Here is a 21,451-nt window from a genome sequence, read left to right on the forward strand (position 1 = left end):
GAGAGCTGGTTCACATTCTGAGAAACAGCTGTAACAGCAATGATCAGTTAATAAATGTGATTTGTTGTCTAATGGAATATCCATTACAACCAGTAAAAAGGAAACTCTCATCTTCTCTAAGGTTATTTAATTGTTTAACATGCTGGCCCTTTAGTGTCTAAATGACCTTGTCCATATAGGTTTTTTAAATATTCATAGGAAAAATGGAGTTTGAATGTTGAACACTTCTAATCAACTTATTGTCAAGGGGCTAGAACTGCAGCTCTTGCAAGTTAATACAATTCCATTTATGTTGACGGACATCTGCAGGAAGTTTGAGTCAAGGTATCTGTTTACTGATGACCAAATCATAGCACATGGTAAAGATGTTTAGATGTCTAAAGAAACACAGAGGTTCAGAAGTTCTTAGATGGGCTTATGTCTCTAACTAATTCCTAAAGGCAGTGCATACAGGAAATGACTAGCAACCTGGTCTGTTATAAAATGGATAAGGATTATATTGAAATAAAAGGAGAGAACTAAGCTAGAAGACCTAGATATGCGGAGGGGTGCTCTCTGCGGATACTGGTGTGACTCTAGGCTAAAACCCAGTAAGAGCCCAAGGGTTCAATGAGGTGTCTCCTACAGCAGCAGCTGAGACTTGAGCTTCATCTCATGCCTCTGCTGAAGCTCAGCTGTGCTGTTAGCAGCTACAGAGATGCCTTTGCAGTGCAAATAAGGGCACACGTGTCTTCTAAAACACTTCCGAAAATCTTGGGAGTCTTTTAAAAGACTTTTTAAAACATGCTTTTAAACAAAGTTTGGCAAGATACTGCTGCAAGGTAAAGAAAAAGTTCAATATGCTTTGTTTAACTTGCTTAATGTATTTTAAGTCTCTCAGCCCTGACATTTCTTTGTAGCATAAAGCTCTCCAGATCAGGTTCTATCTTTTCCATTGTAAAACTCTAGCAGTGAAAGCAGACATTGTTTCCAATCTCATCTGTTTACAATTCTGCTTGATTACAATTCCAGTAGATTCCAAGCTGTGGATTTAAAGATTTAATGTTCATATGCCTAGAATTTGTTCCTTTTCTAACAATAACTTTTAACTCCATCATTCAGTCTTACTTATGTTAGCCTTGCATTTTACTTTTATCAAGACACACAATTTTGTCTCTTAAATCACCTTGAGCGAAATTGCTGTGATTGTCCTCAGCAATCTCTCACATCAAAGTTATTTCTGCCTCGCTGTTCTGCAAAGCAGTTCCTAGAAGCACCATCCTGAGTATGTGTGAAAGATGCTGCAAATGGGAACATCTCCCAGGCTGGAGTGCTGGGCAGCAAAAAGTATTCGGGGTGCATCTGGTAGAAACACATTCCAGAACTGTGGCCACCATTTCTTTTGGTGATTATAAAAGTGTATTATGTGCATGTAACATTTGCATTCTTTTGGTGTAGCAAGAGACATTCTTACAAGCTCTTTTTGTTCAGCTGTGTTTCGTGAGGCTTACATGTCAAACTTGGGGATTTTAAAACCATCAAAAGCATTTCATTCAGTCTCTGCTGGCACATCATGCCAGCAGCTTCACATCCTATTATGCAGATAAAACAAATCCATTCTGCTGTATTTAATAAATAGTTGGAGAACATAGTAAATACCATTTAGCATAGTTTTAAAGCAGATGAGGAACGATCACAGTTTAGCCAAGAGAAAATTACTTCTGCCTGTATGACAAAATAGCCCTGAAAATGTATCACATTCTCCCACTCATGTATCTGGTTACAAAAAAAACCCCAAACCCTTAGTAAGGTGGGTGATTATTAAATTAATAAAACAAGGGTCTATTCATGTAGATTTCTTTATAAAAATGAAACAACTCTCCTGGTGAGGTCAACTAAAAATCACTTTCTTTTCCTCCAACATGCCTTATTTTCTCATCCCTATATTGAGGTAACAGGAGAAAGCCATACAGGAGAACTCAGCTCCTGGGTTTGACAAGTATATTACGATACAAGGCAAGGATCAGAAGCAGGACAGTATCCCCACAAGCAAGCACAGAGCCGTTGATCCTAATGGAGAGGAAATGAAACGTGAGCTCTGCTCAGGGAACAGTCGCCGCGCTGCAGGCAGACCTGGCCCTCTACGTTTTCTAGACTTTTTTGATCATTTATTGTTCTTATTGCTATTAACAAGTGAAAAGTGAACTTCTGCTAATGGGAACTAGAGCAGGAGTTATGCAACTCTGACAGAATTAGGGCAGAGTTATATATAAATGGTTTGACATGGAACAGAGTAAGAATCAGAACAAATTTGTTGTTACAAAAGTAAACACAAGTGTCCCAGACCCAGAGTATTTCTGCAGTCCACCTAACTATGCTTGGGTTACATGTTGAAAGAACTTCTGCAAATAATCTTTTTATGATTCGTCATGTTTTAAGAGTTGTTTCTTATAAGCATTCATTAGTTGTATATGAAATTAATTTTGTGGTAATTTTTAAAGGATTGGATTTCATATGAAATGAACATCTTGTAGTTACAAATGAAAAATAGTTAAACTTTGTCCCTAAGGGATGAGCAATATTAATTGTGACATTTTCTATAAACATACGAAATTAGGTAAAAACAATCTCACGGCTGTTAATTGTTCCCAGACTTCAACTCCAGAACCCAGTACATATAATTTCCACGTATATGCTGTGGTTTATAATTTGAGATATCTACAGCAAACTTTTGATTTTCCCTCTTCTGGATTTCATGTAACAGTTGTTTCTTTCTCTTGCTGTATTCATGATGGACTGATTTTACCATTAATTGCTAGCGGCCCGTTGCTGTAACGTTTTCAGCTGATGTGCAGAGCCCCAAAACCAAACTACTTGAAAGTGAATTCACATAGAAAAAAGTTTGATTTTTCTTTCTTGAGAAAAAGCACAACAAAACACCTGTAACTCAAGGGCTAAATGTACCTGTATGCCAAAGAACCCAATCCGGTTTGGTTTGTTCTCCTGTGAATGTTTAAAATAGAGTGAAAGCATGTGGGACTGGGGAAAGTGTGAATCCATCTTCGAATGCAACATCTCAGTTGAATTAAGGTGGGGGCAGACAGCAGAAATCCAAGCACAGACTGAGCGGTTCATCTAAAGCTGAGGAGGCACTGACACCTTGTTAGCACTGGGATGTGTCTGCAGGTCCAGGAAAAAAGAAGCTATAAATGCCCTTTGTCTCTCTTTGTTGGTCCCAGGACACAGATTAGGCCAGATGAGGGTGACATTTATAGCAAAAGGGACGCAAAATTGAAATGTAACTTTTGATGCGTAATTATTACCGAATGATTTTTATTATGTTTTCATACTCAATTCTCAAGCTGTTAAAACTGTCAATCTCTTGAAGAAGGCAAGTTTTTGTGTGACCTGGGCGTACGCACTCAGGGGGAAAGAAGAGATTCCACTTGCTGGTTATAAATGAACATGAAGCATTCTTGATAAAAAAGCTCCGTTATTTTCTAAAAAAAACAAAACTAGACAGTGTCTTTTAAAAATTATGGGAAAATAGTAAATGAAGTGGTTTTATACAATAAATAATCTATTTTCTATAAATGTACAAAATCATTTGTACAGCAAATAAGAAACTGATAAAAATGCAATAACTGAAAGATATATTTAATTTTATAACTATAATAATTTATTTATGAAATATATCCACATGTATATAAAATACATCATATATATTTTGGCAAAGACCTTCCTTTCTTGTTTTAAACAAAGTCTCTTACCACTGTTCTAAGTCTATATAACCATTTTTACCGTTAATTTCTCTTCATTTTTCCTTTGGTCTCTATCTTTCTTCTGATAAAATATAACTTAATGTGGTGGGGTTACAGTTTAACCTATGTGCCCTGGGGAAAGTCTGCGTGAAGGTCAGTTGAACAAAAAAATAACCATAATGTCACAAATAAGGGATTTCCTCTCTTTTTAAATAATATAGAACAGGATTTACAAAAGTTACTCTTTTTTTCTTAGCTTACTCTTGCATCTTCTTATCAAAAAAAAGTCCATGATTTCTGAAGAATGTCCAGGGTTGGATATAACGCTTAGTGCCAAGTTGCCAAGTTATTCAGTGATGATGTTTCAACGAAGAGATAAAAACGTGATTTCCAGTACTAGCAAAGACAACCGTATGTACTGTGGGTGATAATGTATGTCAGGGCTTAGAACAGCAAATGGTTCGGTACAGTAAGTTATTCTAATAGCATGAAGTTTCATTTGAAGTTCCACAGTCCTACCCTTTCATCTTTAGGAAATTCTTTGGGATGAATAATTGGAGTTCTATTTATCAGCTACAGTGCATCCTTAAATAACCACCGTAAATGGTTTTGAATGGAACTTTGACGTGTAGGGATAATTTGTGCTTCAATTAGGTAATCTATTGAATACTCAATGTATACTCTTAACTTGCTATAGTTTATAATAATATTTATATTAACCATTCATATTTATTCTGCATAGATACTGTCATTTAAACATCTGCCATGAAGTTACAATATGACAATTCAGGCTTGCGTACATTAACAAGAGAAATATTTTGCATCTGTTTATTCTTAATGAGAACTCACATATAGGCAATCTCTCTCTAACTCATCACATTCTCCAATCACAGGCGCCTGCATAACGCTGTGGATGGATGTTCTTCAGACATACAGCAAGCAGTAAGCGGAACAGTAAGTTTCTATTGTACTTTTTCAAAATCACATAGAAAAACGTTTCTTGAAAGTTGGCGTCGCTCAGGTTTGGATCTGCCTTTGGATTTTTCTTCAACAGCGATACGTTCCCTGCCGGGTTACATGATAAACATTATCCTTTACTGAGACTCTCACGAGGGGAGCATGGGAGAAAGCTGCTTCATCCAGGTTCACATGCCCTCAGAGTGGCTTTTTTGAAATGAGAGTGTTGCTGAATTCCCCGCTGGCAGCAGACTGAAGCGTCAAGTTTGTCCATCTCAAGGGAGACTTGTAGTTTAAGTTCTTGCTTCTGAGCTTCAGCGAATAAACGTTAAAGCTTTAAAAACAAAACAAAAAACAAACGAAACTGCTTAATTATTCAGAACTAACTCCCTATTACCTGATAGAACAGTGGTTCATCTCCTTGATTATGTGTACATAGAGTGGAAACTACCTAGTTATTTGATTAGCTCTGATCAAATAATCAAAGCAATAAATTCAGCTTGGGGACTTCTAAGCCAAGTGGTTCCCATCATAGCGAAAAACTCTGGGTAACAGTGACCTTTTTTTAAAAAAAAAAAACCAACACTTTTCTATTTCTAATGGCTGCTTCATTTACCCACAACTACAAGTATTTGCTTACCCTGACATAATTTTGCATTTTGTACGTAGCAATAGCATTAAGAGGACATTTGCAACTGGAACTTTTTGAAACTGGCTACTAGGTCACAGTAACCTCTTTACATCTGACATCTAAAGTAGATGTATTTTTCCCTCCACATACACTTTCCACAAAGTTTGTTCTGTTTCTTTACCTTGACAATTTAAGTTTTACTGAAGCGCTGCACTGGGACATGTAGCTTAAATTGCTGCTAAATGAGCAAAAAGATGCTAAACAGGAACAGCCCTTGCCCTAAAAACAGAAAGAAAAAAGGGGGAAACTGTTGCCAAAGTATGTATTGGCTTATAGCCAAAGAACCTAAGGAAGGTTGTAGTAGCTTTTTGTATACTAAAGGTTATTTTAAAAAATAAATATTTAAAAAATAAACAAGAACACCACATACAACAACAAACAAACAAAACCCACAACTTATGGGCCAAATTCTGCCCTTGTTTAGCAAGAAGTGATAATATTCATTTGAAAGAATTTAGAGTTCTGCAAATGCAAAGAAAATTTATGGAAAATTAGTATTTCTTTTCAACATTAAACAGGCGGAGCATACCTGACTGTTCAGAATCCTCTGAACTCCCGGTGCTACTGAATGGAAGTGTGTTCCTCTTCCCTGCATTGGTCTTTCTCCTCTGTCTTTTTCACTGATCCATGATTTCTGGGGAAGGGAGATATTTGAAGTTAGTCACTGTGTTCTTACCAGTTATTCTTACAGAACCATCCATAAAATGACAATGCCATACCCTTCATTAGACTAGATAAACCATTCTAAAATAATCTAGAATTCAGCATGCCCCTAACTGGACAGAAGATCTGCTCTTTCGAAAATACCACATCATAAAAAGAAACAGCAAAAAGCAGATTCAAAGCAGCACTGGGTCTGGTCTCTTTCCTTTGCCTATTAAACCCTCTTGATTGCAACATGAGTTTTCTCACTTTTGTTCTTTCCATTCGCTTCTCTGTCCCACTTAAGAGGGAAGTGAACAAGCGGCTGTGTAACCACTCGGCTGCTGGTCAGGGTTAACCCACCACAACTGGAAATGGGAATTTTATTTAAAATCTGTTTCATTTGACACATGCAACTTCATTAATTTATCTCCATGAAATAGTTAAATCATGTAGACAGGGTGCAATATCAAGAAAAGATACCTTCTTCTGTCTTGCATTCTTCTGCAAAACTGCATACACTGTTTGTCACGAGCATCCAAACAAGAACACCGAAACGAAGACTGGAGAGTGCTTTGAATCTGGCCCGTAGACCTTTTGCCTCTAAAACTGCCTCTGTAGTTAGACAGCCCATATGGTACAGTCCTCCTGTTGTGAGAATCACAAAGATTGTATATTTTAGGAGCCAACTGAAATGATATTCTGTATTTTTTCTGTTTTAGAAAAAAGACCTATTGGTGCAAAGCAATAAATAGCAGCACAAAAATCAAACCTTGGGCTTATGTAAGGAGTTCTCCCTATAACAGAACACAACTTCTGTTCAATCATCTCATGCTTTCACAAGGTTATAAAGTAGCAGACAATCAGCTTAAGTAGCAGAATTAATTGGCAGCTAGTACAAATACATGGGCAGGTTATTGCTTATTCCTTTCCTGTGTTGGTTACACCCCACAAACGTACAAGATTTGTTTTGTTCAGTTCCATAGCTGGTGTGAAGTGACACAGGAGCTGTGCTGATTTCCAACAGATAAGTAACATCATGTCAGTGTTGTCATCTTCATGATTTAGAGCCTGATTTGCCATTAATTTTATCATTGAGAAATGGAGAAAACTGTCAGCGTGATTTATTTACTGCACCTTGTTTGGAATGTGACCCATGGAGTTATAAATGTGAGAAATAGCTAGATAATCTTCCTCATATATATCTCCTAGTACTTTTCTACAAGAGATCATATTCTGTACCACAGCACACCAATACTAAGAGGTAGATCTCTACTTCCCTGCACTCTGGCATGCTTTGTTCTTTAATGGGTTATGGTCAACCTCGTCAGCAAAGGACATGCTTCATCACTGCCTGCTAACATCCCGAAAAAGCACTGGATAGTTTAGACTGATGTCATAAATTACTCTCCTACAAGTTGTTAAGGAATCTGAGTGAATCGCAGGTGTACACCACACGGAACGTCTGAGACCCATAAAAGTTCCTGTGTACCCACGGGACAGGTGAAGCAACCCACAAACGCTAAAAATCTGAAGAGAATCTCATGTTCAAAAGCAAGAAAGAGTGGAGGGGGGAAAAAAAGCAGAGGAGGGGAAGCAAGAATAGATCTAGAAGGGTTACAGTAAGATTACAGAGCGAAACCTGAATAATCAGTCTGGAACCACTAACTTCACATAGTTATACTTCCTTCATTTGCTTTCATAAAAACATAATTAGGCTATTAATTGCCAAGCTGCCATTTTTCAATTTTCCCACACTCATGGTGGGCTGAAAGGCTCAGAAACATTATTTTCCTAACCTCTGCAATGATTTTGATGTAACATCAGTACAGCTGATGCAAATCATTTATTCAAACCTCTGCACTTATAGTACATACAGGCTTGTAACAGTTCATCTCAGTCTTTCACAGCCTGAACCAGAGCACACCTATCCTATATAAATTTATCATCAAATCATACTGAAAGATAGAAAATCACTGGTATTTCTGTGCGTCAGACACCGTGAGATGGTCTTTCTCCGACAGACGCCATCTGCCTTGCCTATATGCAGAAACTGTTATGTATTTTCACTACTTCATTCTATGGCTATGCCTAGACACTGGAAGAGACCTAGAACATGAATATTAGCCTTAAAAGACCTCAGGACTTGATTTTCACTTTCCTCAGTCAGTCATTTTAAAAGCTTTTTGTTGTTTTCAGGATTAGGGTGAGTCCCATTTTATTAATAATTCTATATTGCCATTTGCTTTAGAATAATGAATGAGAAATAGCTAACGTAGGTAACTTCTACCATAAATAATTGCTGCACAGTCACACTTCTTGATACATTCACATTTTTTAAGAAGTTATGGCTGGTATTTAGAGACAGGAACAAGAGGAAGTTGCTGTATTTTTAAGAGTGGTGAACCCTCTATAAAAACTGTCTGGTAAAATAATTTTGTTCAACTTCCCACTCAGATTTAGGCTGAAATGAAAGAATTAATTTTGTCTGCCCAAAAGAGAAACTGCTATTTGATGGCAAATAGCTTGCCAGGGGATAAAGAAGCTTCATACAGCTTTTGCAGACGTCATCGCGCATTGTGCTAACAAGACATAAAATACTGTAGTATGTTATTTTCATGATTTAAAGTGGTTCCTTGTTTAAGAGTTCACCTTTCCAAAATACAATACAACTCTCCTTACTCTAATTCTCTACATCAGAAGCTCTGTGGGACTGAGCTGTGTTTGCCCAGTGTCGGAGGTCCTGCCTGAATTGCCAGAGAGGAAGAAGGGCACGTGTTTCATTCCTTAGTTGCTGCAGTTTGCAAATTAACGGACCAACTAGAATTGTCATCAACTTCAATTTTCTCTTAATATATCAGTATGTGAACTACAGTGATTAAGGAATGGGCCCATTACCAGTCTGCTGTCTTTCCTAAGAGCCATAAGTTCCAGCAAACAGGCAGGGGTGGAGAATATAGTATAATTACAAGAGATAAGAACCATGAATCACAGTGTGAAGCAAAGGAAGAGGCTGATATTTTAGATACTGGTTTTGATCTTTCAAATTAAGTGCCTTATGTTTTATGAAACTTATAACGCTTATAAGAGCACACTTCATGGCTTGAAAAATGTTGTCAAGACAACTTCATTCTCAGTGTTCCAGAAACACATGCCAATGCAATGATATTTTCAAATATAAGAATTTTAACTAGAACGCCCAAGCAATAATTTTTATGTAAGCTATCATCCACATTTGCCAACCAGAGATGGAAATATAATAATTCTCCCAGTGTGTCTGGTTTTGATTTCTAAGCCAAAAATTCAAACCTAAAACAGATAAACTTCAATAGCAACCCAGAGTCTTTCCAACAGTGTTCAGAAAGAACTAAATAACATAGATGTTTTCTTGCTTGTCGCTTACTTTGATGCAACTCATAAATTGCAACATTTAAGCAAGTGTTCGTGTGTGTATGGTTATCGTTTCAGCAGCTGAAAAAGTTCGTATTTCAAGTTAGTTCACGTCTCTTTCTCAGCACTTCAGAAGTGAGAGGAGATGCTGGAGATTCAGTTGAACGAGTATCGGAAGCATTTGCCTAGCAGCATGCTTAATCTTAGATTGTTACACGTGATTAACAAATGGTGTGTTTTATTATTTATGATTATTTCCTATGGTGCTGCAATGCTCAGGTTGAAAATGAGGCAAGTAGAGTTGTTATTTCTACATGCTGAATGGGAATTATGGTCAATGCATAATTGTTGCCAAGCATTTGTGTTGCCAGGGGATCTCTTTGCTTTCCATTTCAGGTGAGGCATGTGTCCCCTTGAGTTGCTTGCTGACCGAGGTGTACACGGGGCAGTTTGTGTCTCCACAGTGAGGATGAGGAACAGTTGAAGCAGGCAGAGGCAGGTTTGCTGGTTGGCCATGTGCTGGGCTTCTGGGGATCCTCAACAACCAGTTCCCTAGCCGAGGTACTGGCTAAGAGGCAGCTCCAACCTTTTTTGGATATGATGCAAAATCCACCAATTTTTAAAAACTTTTTAAGTCACATTTCACAAGACATTTCTAATTTCTGACCTTTAACTCAGTGTGCATCGTTTCTTCCTTTAGGACAGGGGTGTCAAACTAATTTTCACTGAGGGCCACATCAGCCTCATGGTTGCCTTCAAAGGGGTGAATGTAGTTTTAGGACTGTATCAATGCAGTAGTTACCAACCTCGCAACCAGGAGGCTGATGTAGCCCCTGGTTAAAATGAGTTTGACGCACCTGCTTTAGGACAACAAAAGTCTCCTGAAGCAGTGAAATGGGTTTCCACATATTTAAGAGCTAATGTGTACTGTGTGTCTTTTACACCAAAGTGGAGAACAAGCAAACCTATGCAATTCTGGATCAACCCTTCCAAGGTACTGCTTTGAACTGGTATCTGTGTGGCAACACACAAACCTGGGATTGATGTGGAAGAGACTCTTTTGGTAGAGCTCAGTTACCAGTATGATTACTTCAGTCAGCACGTGGATGCACAAAAGTCTGCCTGTTCAGTTTTTAAAGCACTTTCTAAATTACAAGTCTGTCTGAGTTTAAGGAAATGGTTCCTTCTTCAGTGTAAGATATTTGTTCTTTATTCTGTATGCAAAAAAACCTAAACAATGAAGATGCTAATGCAATTCTCCTGTACCTAGAATTATTCTGTACGATGAAATTATGATTAATGAGTGCAACGGATCTGTTACCTGAAGATAATTCTATGTATAATATAGAGCAGAACAATGCTAATCAAAGCACACTGCACTCTTGTCACTTGAAACATAGTTTTGATTTCTGCCATGGAAGGAACACATGGCAATCCCTGGGTCAGCCAATGTTTCTTCTAGAATTTTAAAAGAAAAAAAGTATGGGACTGCAGATTGGATACTGAGATGCTGAAATAACCTAGATTATTTCTGTACTTTGTGTCCACAAGACACAAGCATAAAAGCTCCCCTCCTAAAAGTCAGTTAGCTCCTGAAGCAAGTTTTTTCCATTAAATTAACAGAGGTAGGCATTTTTTTGTTGAGAAAGACAAGTAGTACTAAGACTGAAACCGCCATTCTGAACCAGTGATATCGGTGAACATTTCCCACAGAAAAAAACTGCCCATTGAATGACTACGATCTTCAAGTCTGATTGGGAAATATGATTTAACTAGATCCTGCTGTTCCTCCTTTATACTACAGTGAATGTTCAGAATTCAGGCAGACAAATCCAATTTGTTTATATTAATTTTTGTAACATGTGGCTGAGTTTCTCATGCTATGTGATAATTGACCTATGAGCTGCTATTATTTTCTACTTTCCCAGCCACTTAAACACAGTAGATACCTCCAGGGCACTTGAGAGTTTCAGCCAAAACGAAGAGATGAGGGGGTTGCTGCAATCATCTTAGATGCTGTGATTTCAGTTTTCAGCAATATATTTTCTGGCATGTATCCAGGCCAGCAAGGCTTCCAACACTTTCCAGTGTTTCCAGACCATCTTAAAATGTACGAGATCCCTGTAAGGGCCACCGAGAACAAAGCATGTGGAAAGGAAGCAGAGTTTAACATCCTCCAAGTGAAGCAAAACGTCTCCAGAATGAAAGATGCATAGGGGAAATAACAGATACTTCTGTGTATAGTTTCATCTAAAGCTACTGCAGGAATATTGTGCAGCTCTGTAGGTGAAGAGATCATTGACTGCTCTGAAAGTTGGCTCCAACTCTTTCTGTAACAGGCATGTATTTAACAGAGTCGTTCGCAATAGGTGTACCTCCCACATTATCCCTTGCTTATTATCATCATTGAAGAAGTAAAACACCTTCTTCAAAATAGTGCCTGACTTGTTGGTCTTCTGTCGTCCTAAGCACACGTTCCCTTCACAGAAATTGTACTTTTTCTGAGTAGCTTTTTTGCAGTTAAAATTATTTTCAGAAGAAGCAAACTTTTATCCTTTATAGCCCCACCTTTATTTTCCACATCCTCAATTTAGAAGTAGTCAGTGTTCCTAGACACCTAATAGGCTACTGGCATCCCAAAAGATGTACCTCTACTATCTTTCTAGATTTGGTTTAACCTTCGCTCTTTTTTTTTCCAGTTTTATTCTCAAAGTAATACTTGCTAATTTGTGAGGACCTCAAATTAGTTATAGTTAATTAGTTATAGCTAATCTAGGTAATAAACTAAGGATTGCGCACATCTGCTTCGTCATCCAGTCTAACTACATGAGTTCTCTGACTGCCTTCCAACTGGGACTTCATGGTACCCAAGTTAAGTACTGAGAGAATCAGAAGGTTTTTCATCACTAGTCATCCTCCTCCTGTAGCTGTCAAAAGGATGCTACGTGTTTGCCATTTCAAATGTGACCAGAAAAATATCTGACCTGTTGAGTGGGAAGCTGGGGTACATTTCTTGAGGCAAGTGGGGGGGTGTATTTTTCCATTAACATCCCAAACACCCCGAGAGGCTGGGTAGAGCTCTCCTGACCTAATAAACTGAGCCCTTGTTCCACAGAAACATCTCTTGCAAAGCAACTCTGCTCAGATCTTTCAGTACCTCATCCCAATCCTAATTTACTCACAGTTTTGTGGCAAGATATATGACTATTAGTTTGAATAACTAAATAAAATCCCATGCAGCATCTTCCATCTGTGAGGCCCAAACTCCCATTATTTCTTTTCCTTATTATTAGTAAGTGGACTGATTCTAATGCAAATACACTGAGGTAAATCCCAAAAGACAGAGCAGCTGGAAATATGGACGAAAGGAATCAAATTAATTTTGAAATGGTAGCTTTTGCAAACTAAAAGTCAGAGCACTTATTGGTAGCTTCTGAAGCCACTGTACTAGTGCATGCAGAACACACATTCTAACGCCTGTTTCCACCACTCTCCACAGTTTGTATACTTCAAAATCCACTGCTGGTTTAAAAACAAATGAAACAAAAACCTGGGGGAAAATAAACACATGGTGTTAAAATGTGAGCCTGATGAAAGTGACTGTGGTTTGACAGCCCTTGAGACTGTTTATTCTTAGAATGAGACCAAGGTGAGCAGCTGCAGGGAAATCTGAAGGCATTAGCTGTTAATGTCTCAGTGTGACCCCACTGTCCGCAGGGCCAGCTCCTGCGGTGACAGGGGATTTTGGTCTGCAAGCCAAACCATTTCAGGTCTTTGAGAGGACAGCATGGTTCCGTATGAAGTCAATACACAATTTAAATATACAAGAATAACTATGTTTGAATAAAAGGCCCAAAACTCAAATCAGTTTGCCTGTGATAAAACATAACAGTAACAGCAGAAGCCTGTTACTATGTTCAGTAAATCGATTTGAAATACTCTTCATTTGATGTGAAGATTTCAACACCAAAGATCCTGTGATTTTTAGGATTAGAGATATCATTGAAATATTCACCAAAAATTTTAACTAAAAAAAAAAAAACTTAAAAGGAATCAATGGAGATAAAGAAGATTCTGTTTTATACTTGGTATTTTTTCTACTAGTGAGTATGACCATAGATTCCATAGCTTTAGTTATTTCAATTGTGACTGGCTAGCTAAGATTTTTCTTTATATCTTTCAACATTCAGGCTACATTAGGACATAGAGTGCATAGACAACCACACACGTCATACAAACAGATTTCAGTGAGCATGTAGATAGTAAAGTCTGCAAAATGCAGAGCAAACTTCATTCAGAAAAATAAAATCAACTCCCCAGAAGATTCACCACTTTGCTTTTGGCACTTGGTTCCGCTGGTTAACCATGTGCACTGTTTAACCGACAGATCCGCTTCCTTATTTGAACTGCCTGGCTTGCAGCCACCGTTTTATCATCATGCCTTTGGCTAGCAGGTATTTGCAATCTGATCTGATTAAGCACATGCTTAATTGTTCTGCTGAACAAGAGATCTTTAGCTGTGTACTTTTATTTCTAGTAATATACAGGACATCATCTTTGCTTATTTAGTGATGAAGATAATTCTCAAAAAATGGGGTAATTGTAATGCTTTGTAATGCCACTTAAGATCCATAAGGATGAAAACATGTTAAATTACATTATGTGGGCTTACATTCAACAAAATCCAATCAGTGAGACGCAGGTAACAGAAAGATGTTATGAAGGAAAAGTCAGCCAGCAGAGCATCCAGTTCGAACAAGAGTACCCCATTAGTCGTCTTCAGTGTTCTCCTCTATAACAACATCCCAAGACATCCCTTCCTCTCTCTATATGAGCAAAATGATGAGGGAGGCGATGATAGGGTACAAATTGTTTCTATTCTAAGATGACTTTGTGATGGTGACCTCAGCCAATAGTGAGCAAAGATCATCAACTTACAGCTGCCAGAGCGCTGCCTGTGTGTGCAATCAGCTGTGTTGTCTGACAAGTCCTGGAGCCCTAACAAACCCATTCATCAGCACTTGCAGAAAGACTGACAAAAATGAAGATATATGAAAGTCTTTCTCGCCCCAACAAGTGGTCATATTAGGCCAGGAAAAGAGTTTTCTACAGTGGAACTACCTGGAGTCAACCTAGTCTTATATTTTGATGGCCACTTAGGAATATCTGACTTACATATGTTACAGAAACAAATTTCGTCTTTACTAGTGACAAAACAGCGCATCCTTGCAGTGTCACCATGTAACCACACGACGTGAAACACTCACCGTATCCTCTATCATATCCCACAGAGCACAGCAACAGACTACGCGTGAGCGCGTGCCCTTGTCCTGCCACCGCGGAAAACACGTCTTTAAATCAGAGGATCAGAGCAGCAAACACAAAGATATAAGATCAATTTCTTACTATCACTTTGCCCATCCAATTCTACTTATTCCCAAATTCAGGTAATTGGCAGACAGAACTCTTAGATCATCATTTAAGCTGGTCTTTATAACATGGTCACAGAATTTTATTAAGTTACTTATCTTTTGAGCATACCAGTGCATACTGAAATAAGACGCTATCTAGAAAAAAACCCAACTTTGGCTTTCATTTAGACACATCAAGAAATTATTATTTTTTGGTGCTGATTGAGTGAGAAAATAATTTTATCATTCTAGACATATGCTAATTGTCCTTTGAAAGTGTCTGGATTATTGCCACGAATTCCCATTATATTTTTATTTCTAAATTGAAGACTGCTTGAGTATCCGATACTGTGTCCTCTTGATAGTATCACTCTCCTATAGTTGTCACCTTTTAATGTTTTACTAATCATTCTGAGCATCTCTAAAGCTTCACACAGCAGCATTAATGTCTTTAATTGAACCACATTTTGCTCAGATACACAAGCTCAGTTCATATTGAAATATAGGACCATTTTGAAGAAGTGCAGCTCTAGAATTCTTGCCTATATTTTCTTCTTTAACTTACAGAATTAGGCATCAAGTTGTGGCCATACTGTTTAAAAGACAAGTCATTCTTCTTTAAAATGTGTCTGTAGCTATAGATCAAGATAATTAACCACTCGACAAAATAATACATTGCAAACTAAGTCCTGAGTAACCAACCTTATCAGTGTAAACAATTTATCAGCTGCTAATAATCTTTGTTATGCAACATTTGTCTACGTCACATAATTGGAATATTCTGTTCTGACTTACCTGACTTTCTTTAGCTCTTCTTTTCCACTCAAGGCTCTCAATGTTACCAGCACAGAAGACTCACTGTGTCAGAATAGCACTGGTGCACTTAGTGGTCTGGACTAACCCCGGTGGTTCACAGACAAGTATAAAGCAATACTCAAACATGTGTGCAGAGATAATTTCTCATTTAGTTGGCAATAGCTGCAGAGAGTCAGAGGCTGCATATTCTGCAATTTTGTGTTTTTCTACAACTGTCACCCTGTAGATCTAAGTGGTTTCTCAGCAAGGATAGAAAAAAACCCTTCTATCATCACTCTGACTCCAACAGCTTCAATAAGAACTTTAACCACTTTTCCAAAAAAGGAGGAGAGGCCATGACCAAGATTTGTTTTGAATATATTACAACAATGCTTAATAGCATATTGTGTTGGGAAGAGCAGGGGGAAAGAAACAGAGGATGAAGTAAAGTTCGTGTTTGAAGTATGGAGGAGAGAGTAATTTGGAAACAGAAAATATTAAGGAATTTGTGACAGGAGTAAGAAATTATAAAGTGGAGGATATAAGTCAGGGGAAATAAGAAAGAAAAAGAATAAAATGCAACTGTAGTCTTTGATGTAGGAAATAAAATCAAAAACACGTTACACGTGGGAAAAAGATCAGAATCAACAGATTCCAGGAAAACCTCTCCTATCTTTAACACCATCTTTGTGGCCTCCCATTGTGCATATGGACCTCAAAGTTGTGTTTGAGCCAAATTTTTTGTAAATTATTTGGTAAACAGCAATGTAAAAGCCCCATTTACAAACAGCCGGTCTGTACAGATCCAGTGGTTGCTTCCATTTAGAAGAAGTAGCATAACTCGCTTGGGATATTAAATTGCACAAGCAGGCCTGATTTCTCTCATTCACATCCAGAAGTACCTTTTGACTTACGGAGATATTGCTCCAGGTAGGACACCAGGCCAGAATCAGTGCCTGTTCATTCGGACATGTCTACACATCCTAATCCTGCCAACAGTGTTATTGGTTATACAGGTTCATGTCTTTGGAGCACAGTAGCTCAAACGCATCATTCTATGTGAATATTTAATATTCAAATTGAATATTGAAATGGAATCTCTTTTTTTCTGTAGCTTGCATAGAATTGTCCATAAAAATGGCATAAAAATTGAGTGTGATAAGAATCAGAGTTTCCTACAGCTCATGTTAAATTGTTACAGGCCAACTTACACACTGCACAGTGGGGGTAGATTTACGTATCTGAGACATTTGCTCTTATTTTATGTACAACCAACTTCAGTTAAGAAACCAGAGACAGCCCCAGTTGTTTATTATAATATGTGGATTATTATACATACTTCATTGCTGTAGGTATCATGAAAATGTTATATATCTCTGTTCTCTATTTTTGTTCTTTCTCTAGTGATGTTTGCACAAAACCTTCAGGTAGGAAAAAATTCTCCATATGACTGAATTAATGCACACTAAATACTTCTCCCACTGGTATGAAAATTATAATTCCTGTAGACCTAAAACAGCATCTCCTAAAAAACGGGAGGGGGTTAAAATTAGCAGAGTTCTGTCTCTTCAGTGTGCAGGCTAAAAGGCATGTCCTTCCCCTGTTTTCACTGGTGAGCTCTGACTCAAATATACTGAATCATAAATATTTGTCCAAAATAATTATGGGTAATCCTGGGATGGATTAGTGCAGGTGTGGAACTCAAAGAATTGTACGACTCGTGTGAATACATGATACTTGCAGGCTAGTAGAAGTTACAAAGATCTGTCATCAGACATGGCCCCCAGCCAGGACACACACATGAATTTACAAATTAAACACCCTAAACCCCATCTGACTTAACCTATTTTACTGCTACTTTCTTTTTTATATTCCTTTTGTTATTTTAATCTGATTAAAAGCTTTGCAATTGATTCAAAAGCAGATCCAAGTTAGTAGAAATGTTCCCAAACTGCAGTCAGTAGAATACTTGATGGTGTGTGTAGGAGTTCACAGTCATACAGTTCCAAGATCTTTAATTCTTGAAGTTCATCAGAAGAAATCTGATTTTAGATTCATCTGATCTCCTGACTATTTTTTTAAGGAACTGGTTCCTGTGGTTGCTACAGGACTGAAGCCTATTGGAGTAAGAAAATCTTAACAAATCCTTAAGACTGTTTTATTTACTTAGAGAGACAGGATATATACAATGGTGTGGGAAAAGGAGGCCTCTAACCTTTGGGATGTGTGCAAAGTGTCACTCTTCCTGGATGATTTCTTTTCATTAAGTATTGTTAGTACCAGCTCCTGCTTTTCTGCAAACGTGCTTCACCCCCCCGACCTGCGGGAACCTCAGAATGGCCAATTCATGGGAAATGCTGTTCTCAAAAATAGTTTCTGTTATGAGTTGAAACAAAAACTTGTGTTCACCATTCCCAAAATATGTAATTGTAAAAGACGTTATTTTGTAACATCTTAAATCTTTGAGGTCCCTTCCACTCCCTTACATTCCGTGAAATCTGCTATACTGAGCTTTTCAAAAATTATTATTTTAATGTCATTTTTCCACATTATTTTTTAATCAAAACCAGTATAGTTGCACACACACACACTCTTCTTCCTTTCTCAATGACTAGTTTATTTGTCCCACAAAATAACTACCCTTTTCCCCTTTGCTGGTTTCGCTGGGGCTCCCCGCAGTGCGCACCCGTTGGTACAGCCAGGTACACAAGCACGGCCATGCCCCTGCCTGTGCGTGTGCGAACTGAGCGTTAACCGCACCGAGGCCCTGGGGCTGCCGGCGTCTCCCCGAGGTTCCCCTCGGCTCGGCGGCCCCGTGTGCCCCCCGCCCGGCAGGTGTCACGGCGCCGAGGCGGCCGGACCGGGCTCAGCGGGGCCGGCGGCCTTTTCCCGCCCCTCCCCGGGCGGCTCCGCCTCCAGCGGGGCCCGCGGCGCCCCCGGCCGGGCTCCCCCAAGGGGTCCCCCGGGGGCGGGCAGGGAACCCCCGCTCGTTACCGCCCCACGGCGGTGGCCAGGCCGCCACACGGGCCCCTCGCTCCCCGGCCTCTCGCCTCCCTGTGCCCGCGGGGGTCGCACCCGTCCCAGCCCAGCCCGCCATTTCGCGTCCCGCCGCCCGCACTCACTCGGGGGTGTTGATCCAGATGATGTCGAGGTGGCAGTAGTACACGCACTCCTTGTCCTTGTAGGTGTAGCAAGTGCAGCGCCGGGCTCGGCGCCGCAGGGCTCCGCCGTCCACCTTGGCCCTGCCGCCGGCCGGCAGCGCCGCCGCTTCGTTCTCGTCCCGCTCCTTGTGGCCCAGCGCCGCCGAGCGCGGCTCCGGGCCGGCCGGCAGCGAGCGGGGCGGGGGCAGCGCGGACCCTGCACCGCGGGAAGGCAAGAGCAGCGCTCAGCTCCCCCTGCGCCAGCCCAGAGCACCCCCTCCCCAGTGCCTCACAGCCCCTTTTGGAACAGGATCCCAACCATCACCGGTCCCTGAAAAGTTTCAGGGCTGTTTAAAGCACCGTTATGTTTATATTTAGTGCAGCGCGGTGGGGTGCACCGGGAGAGCCCGCAGGCTTGGGGTGAGTCGCTAGTGAGCGTTTAAAACAAAAACCTACGTGCGGCCAAATGATGCCTTTGGCGTCTAGTTATTTACCACGCACCGGAGTGGGCTATGGCTCACAGCCTTTTGGAGAAAGAAAAAAAAAAGAACCACAACAGCCTTTCTTTGTGTGCATGCGTGGAAGTGGCAAAGAAAGAAAGAAATTCATGTTACCTGCAGTCGACGTAATTGTAAGTCCAAAGAGGAACAATAAACCCAGCTCCATTAAACCCAAACAGCACGCTTGTTCACTGCAGGCAAAGGTGAACTGCAGGGGCGAGCGATCCTTTCCAGGAGGAATCACTTCAGGTTGGGGGCAGGAATGTCCTGGGGCTGGCGGCACACGCTGCTCCGGAGTTAGTTCCCACACCGAGGTGTGATTAGTGGTTCTGCCTCGCAGTTATTTTCCTCCAGCGCAGACTTAGTCCTGAAGGGGAGAGTGTTGTCAAAAGAAGGGAAGATCCATCGCTTGGCTTTTCCCACACACACCTCCCACCCCACCCCCAAATCTGATCAGAAACCGGAGCTGCTGTTTTCCAGCTGCAGACGCCTCCCACCCGCCGGCAGCCGCTGGCGCCCCCTCCCCGCGCCCCCTCCCGGCCCGGGCCGCCCCCGCCGCCCACCCGGCAGGTACGGGGCCGGGAGAAGGCAGCACATCCTCCCAGGAGAGGAGCCACAGCCCTTTTGTTACTGCTGGGGCTGCCCTTGGTTCAGAGCTTTGAAATGAGCTGGTCCTCCAGGATTGCTTGTGCGGTAAAAACGCAAAGCTTTGACTCAAACCTGGGCTAAGAGATTCGGGAGTTGTTTGGGGCTTTTTTGCTTGGACTCTGCCAATTATTTTCCAGGTGAAATTAAGCCACCAATTTATTAACACTTTCTTTTTCCCCAATTAATTACTAACACTTCTTTGCAGACAAACCTGCCTAGAGTGCAAAATCTAAGGTAAAAGGGGATTTCATATTGTATGAAATACCTGACACTTGTGCCTAAAGAAACACTCCTGCATGTGGCCCCATTTGCTATCATAATATCAGTTATTAATTTATAACAGGTAAGGGTTTAAAGGTTAAGGGAATTTGCTGTATCTTTTCTTACAACAGTATATGTACTATATCCTGTTGTAGGAAACATTTGTCGTAGATAGCATGTGGAGAAAGGTTAGCAAATTTAATTGTGGACATTTTAAACCAGAACATGATGTTTTATTTAAGAATGTTTCAGCACTAACAGAAAGACCTGCAGCCTAAATTGCTTTTGTGTATTGTGCCAATTCAACATATTCACTAAAATCTGTTTTGTGAGTAGAAAACTAGTCGCAAGATCACTCAGGTCATGATGCCCAGAGGAGGAACACGGTTCTCTGCCACATCACATTCTCCTCCAGTCCTGCCCCTGATTCCAGCTTCTGGTGTGGATTATTCAGTAACAACATTTACAAAAAAAGCCTCATTAAGATGTCATGTTTTGTCAGTCTGACAACCCTTGCCTTTTGCCAGTTTCTAAAGATTAAGAGTTTTGTGGAAGAACTGTAGTTGACTTATTCCCAGCTAAACAAAGACATGATGGTCATCAGAGACAGGATAATACCTATAAGGTTCCTATTTCTCAAATTTTCCTGAGGCCATGGTTCTCTGTGAAAACTTAAATTGCTTTTGTTTTGCACAGTTTGTGCAAATGACAAGACTTTGCAATATAGAATTGAAATGCCAGAATGCCCTATCTCCAAAACTGGGTTAGAAAAGACAAGATTTCAGTAAATTTCTGAGGTGTGTACCCGCTGCAGTGAGTGCGGTTCATGAGGATGCAGCTCCAAGTAGTTTGACAACACTCATGTACTGAAACAGAATTGTGAAAGTACCTCGTTGATTCTAGTTCTGCTAATTTGAAATAGTTTCACTGCAGCTGCCAACGTCCTCATAACTAATATAGTGGGGGGAAAAAATAGATCACATGTAAATTTCTGAACTTAGCATTATATTGAAGTTCATGCTTAATCTTGGAAAGTAAGTGCTCGCTTGCCTTTAAGGATGAGTAATTGCAGTGACCTGAATGTTTATGTGTTATAGTTTGCCTTGCTGGATTGTGGGTTTGTGTGTATTAAAGTCATGCTGTCCAAGCATCGGCAGAGCTACAGTCGGGCTGCACACTTGTGCGGCTGCTGCTATTTTGGAAAATATTGTGACAAAACATCTCTGAAAAAAATGTTTTTAAAATTATTTGCATTTCTTCTATAAGTAGAAAAATT

At 40.0% G+C, this 21,451-nt stretch overlaps 1 protein-coding gene across 1 annotated transcript; it reads right to left on the bottom strand.

Annotated features, from left to right (window-relative positions):
• Positions 1-3,418: 3,418 nt before the first annotated feature.
• EDN3 (endothelin 3) lies at positions 3,419-19,695 on the bottom strand. Its single transcript, XM_082065334.1, has 5 exons — positions 19,381-19,695; positions 18,749-18,983; positions 6,514-6,678; positions 5,918-6,022; positions 3,419-5,031 (listed from the first exon to the last, which is right to left on the bottom strand). The coding sequence occupies exons 1-4, from the start codon at positions 19,430-19,432 to the stop codon at positions 5,950-5,952; spliced, it is 525 nt and encodes a 174-aa protein (XP_081921460.1). The 5' UTR covers positions 19,433-19,695; the 3' UTR covers positions 3,419-5,031; positions 5,918-5,949.
• Between the last annotated feature and the right edge of the window lie 1,756 nt (positions 19,696-21,451).

Source organism: Streptopelia decaocto (assembly GCF_964273445.1).
Source record: "Streptopelia decaocto genome assembly, chromosome: 14".
In the NCBI taxonomy this organism is placed as follows: domain Eukaryota; kingdom Metazoa; phylum Chordata; class Aves; order Columbiformes; family Columbidae; genus Streptopelia; species Streptopelia decaocto.

What these genes read in the sequence shown, in the direction of transcription:
- EDN3 (XM_082065334.1), bottom strand. Translation starts at nt 19,432, where the DNA reads ATGGAGCTGGGTTTATTGTTCCTCTTTGGACTTACAATTACGTCGACT. An exon ending in TACAATTACGTCGACTGCAG is followed by an intron (nt 18,984 to 19,380) that starts GTAACATGAATT and finishes CCCGCGGTGCAG; the next exon opens with GGTCCGCGCTGCCCCCGCCC. An exon ending in AGAATGCAAGACAGAAGAAG is followed by an intron (nt 6,023 to 6,513) that starts GTATCTTTTCTT and finishes TCCCTTCCCCAG; the next exon opens with AAATCATGGATCAGTGAAAA.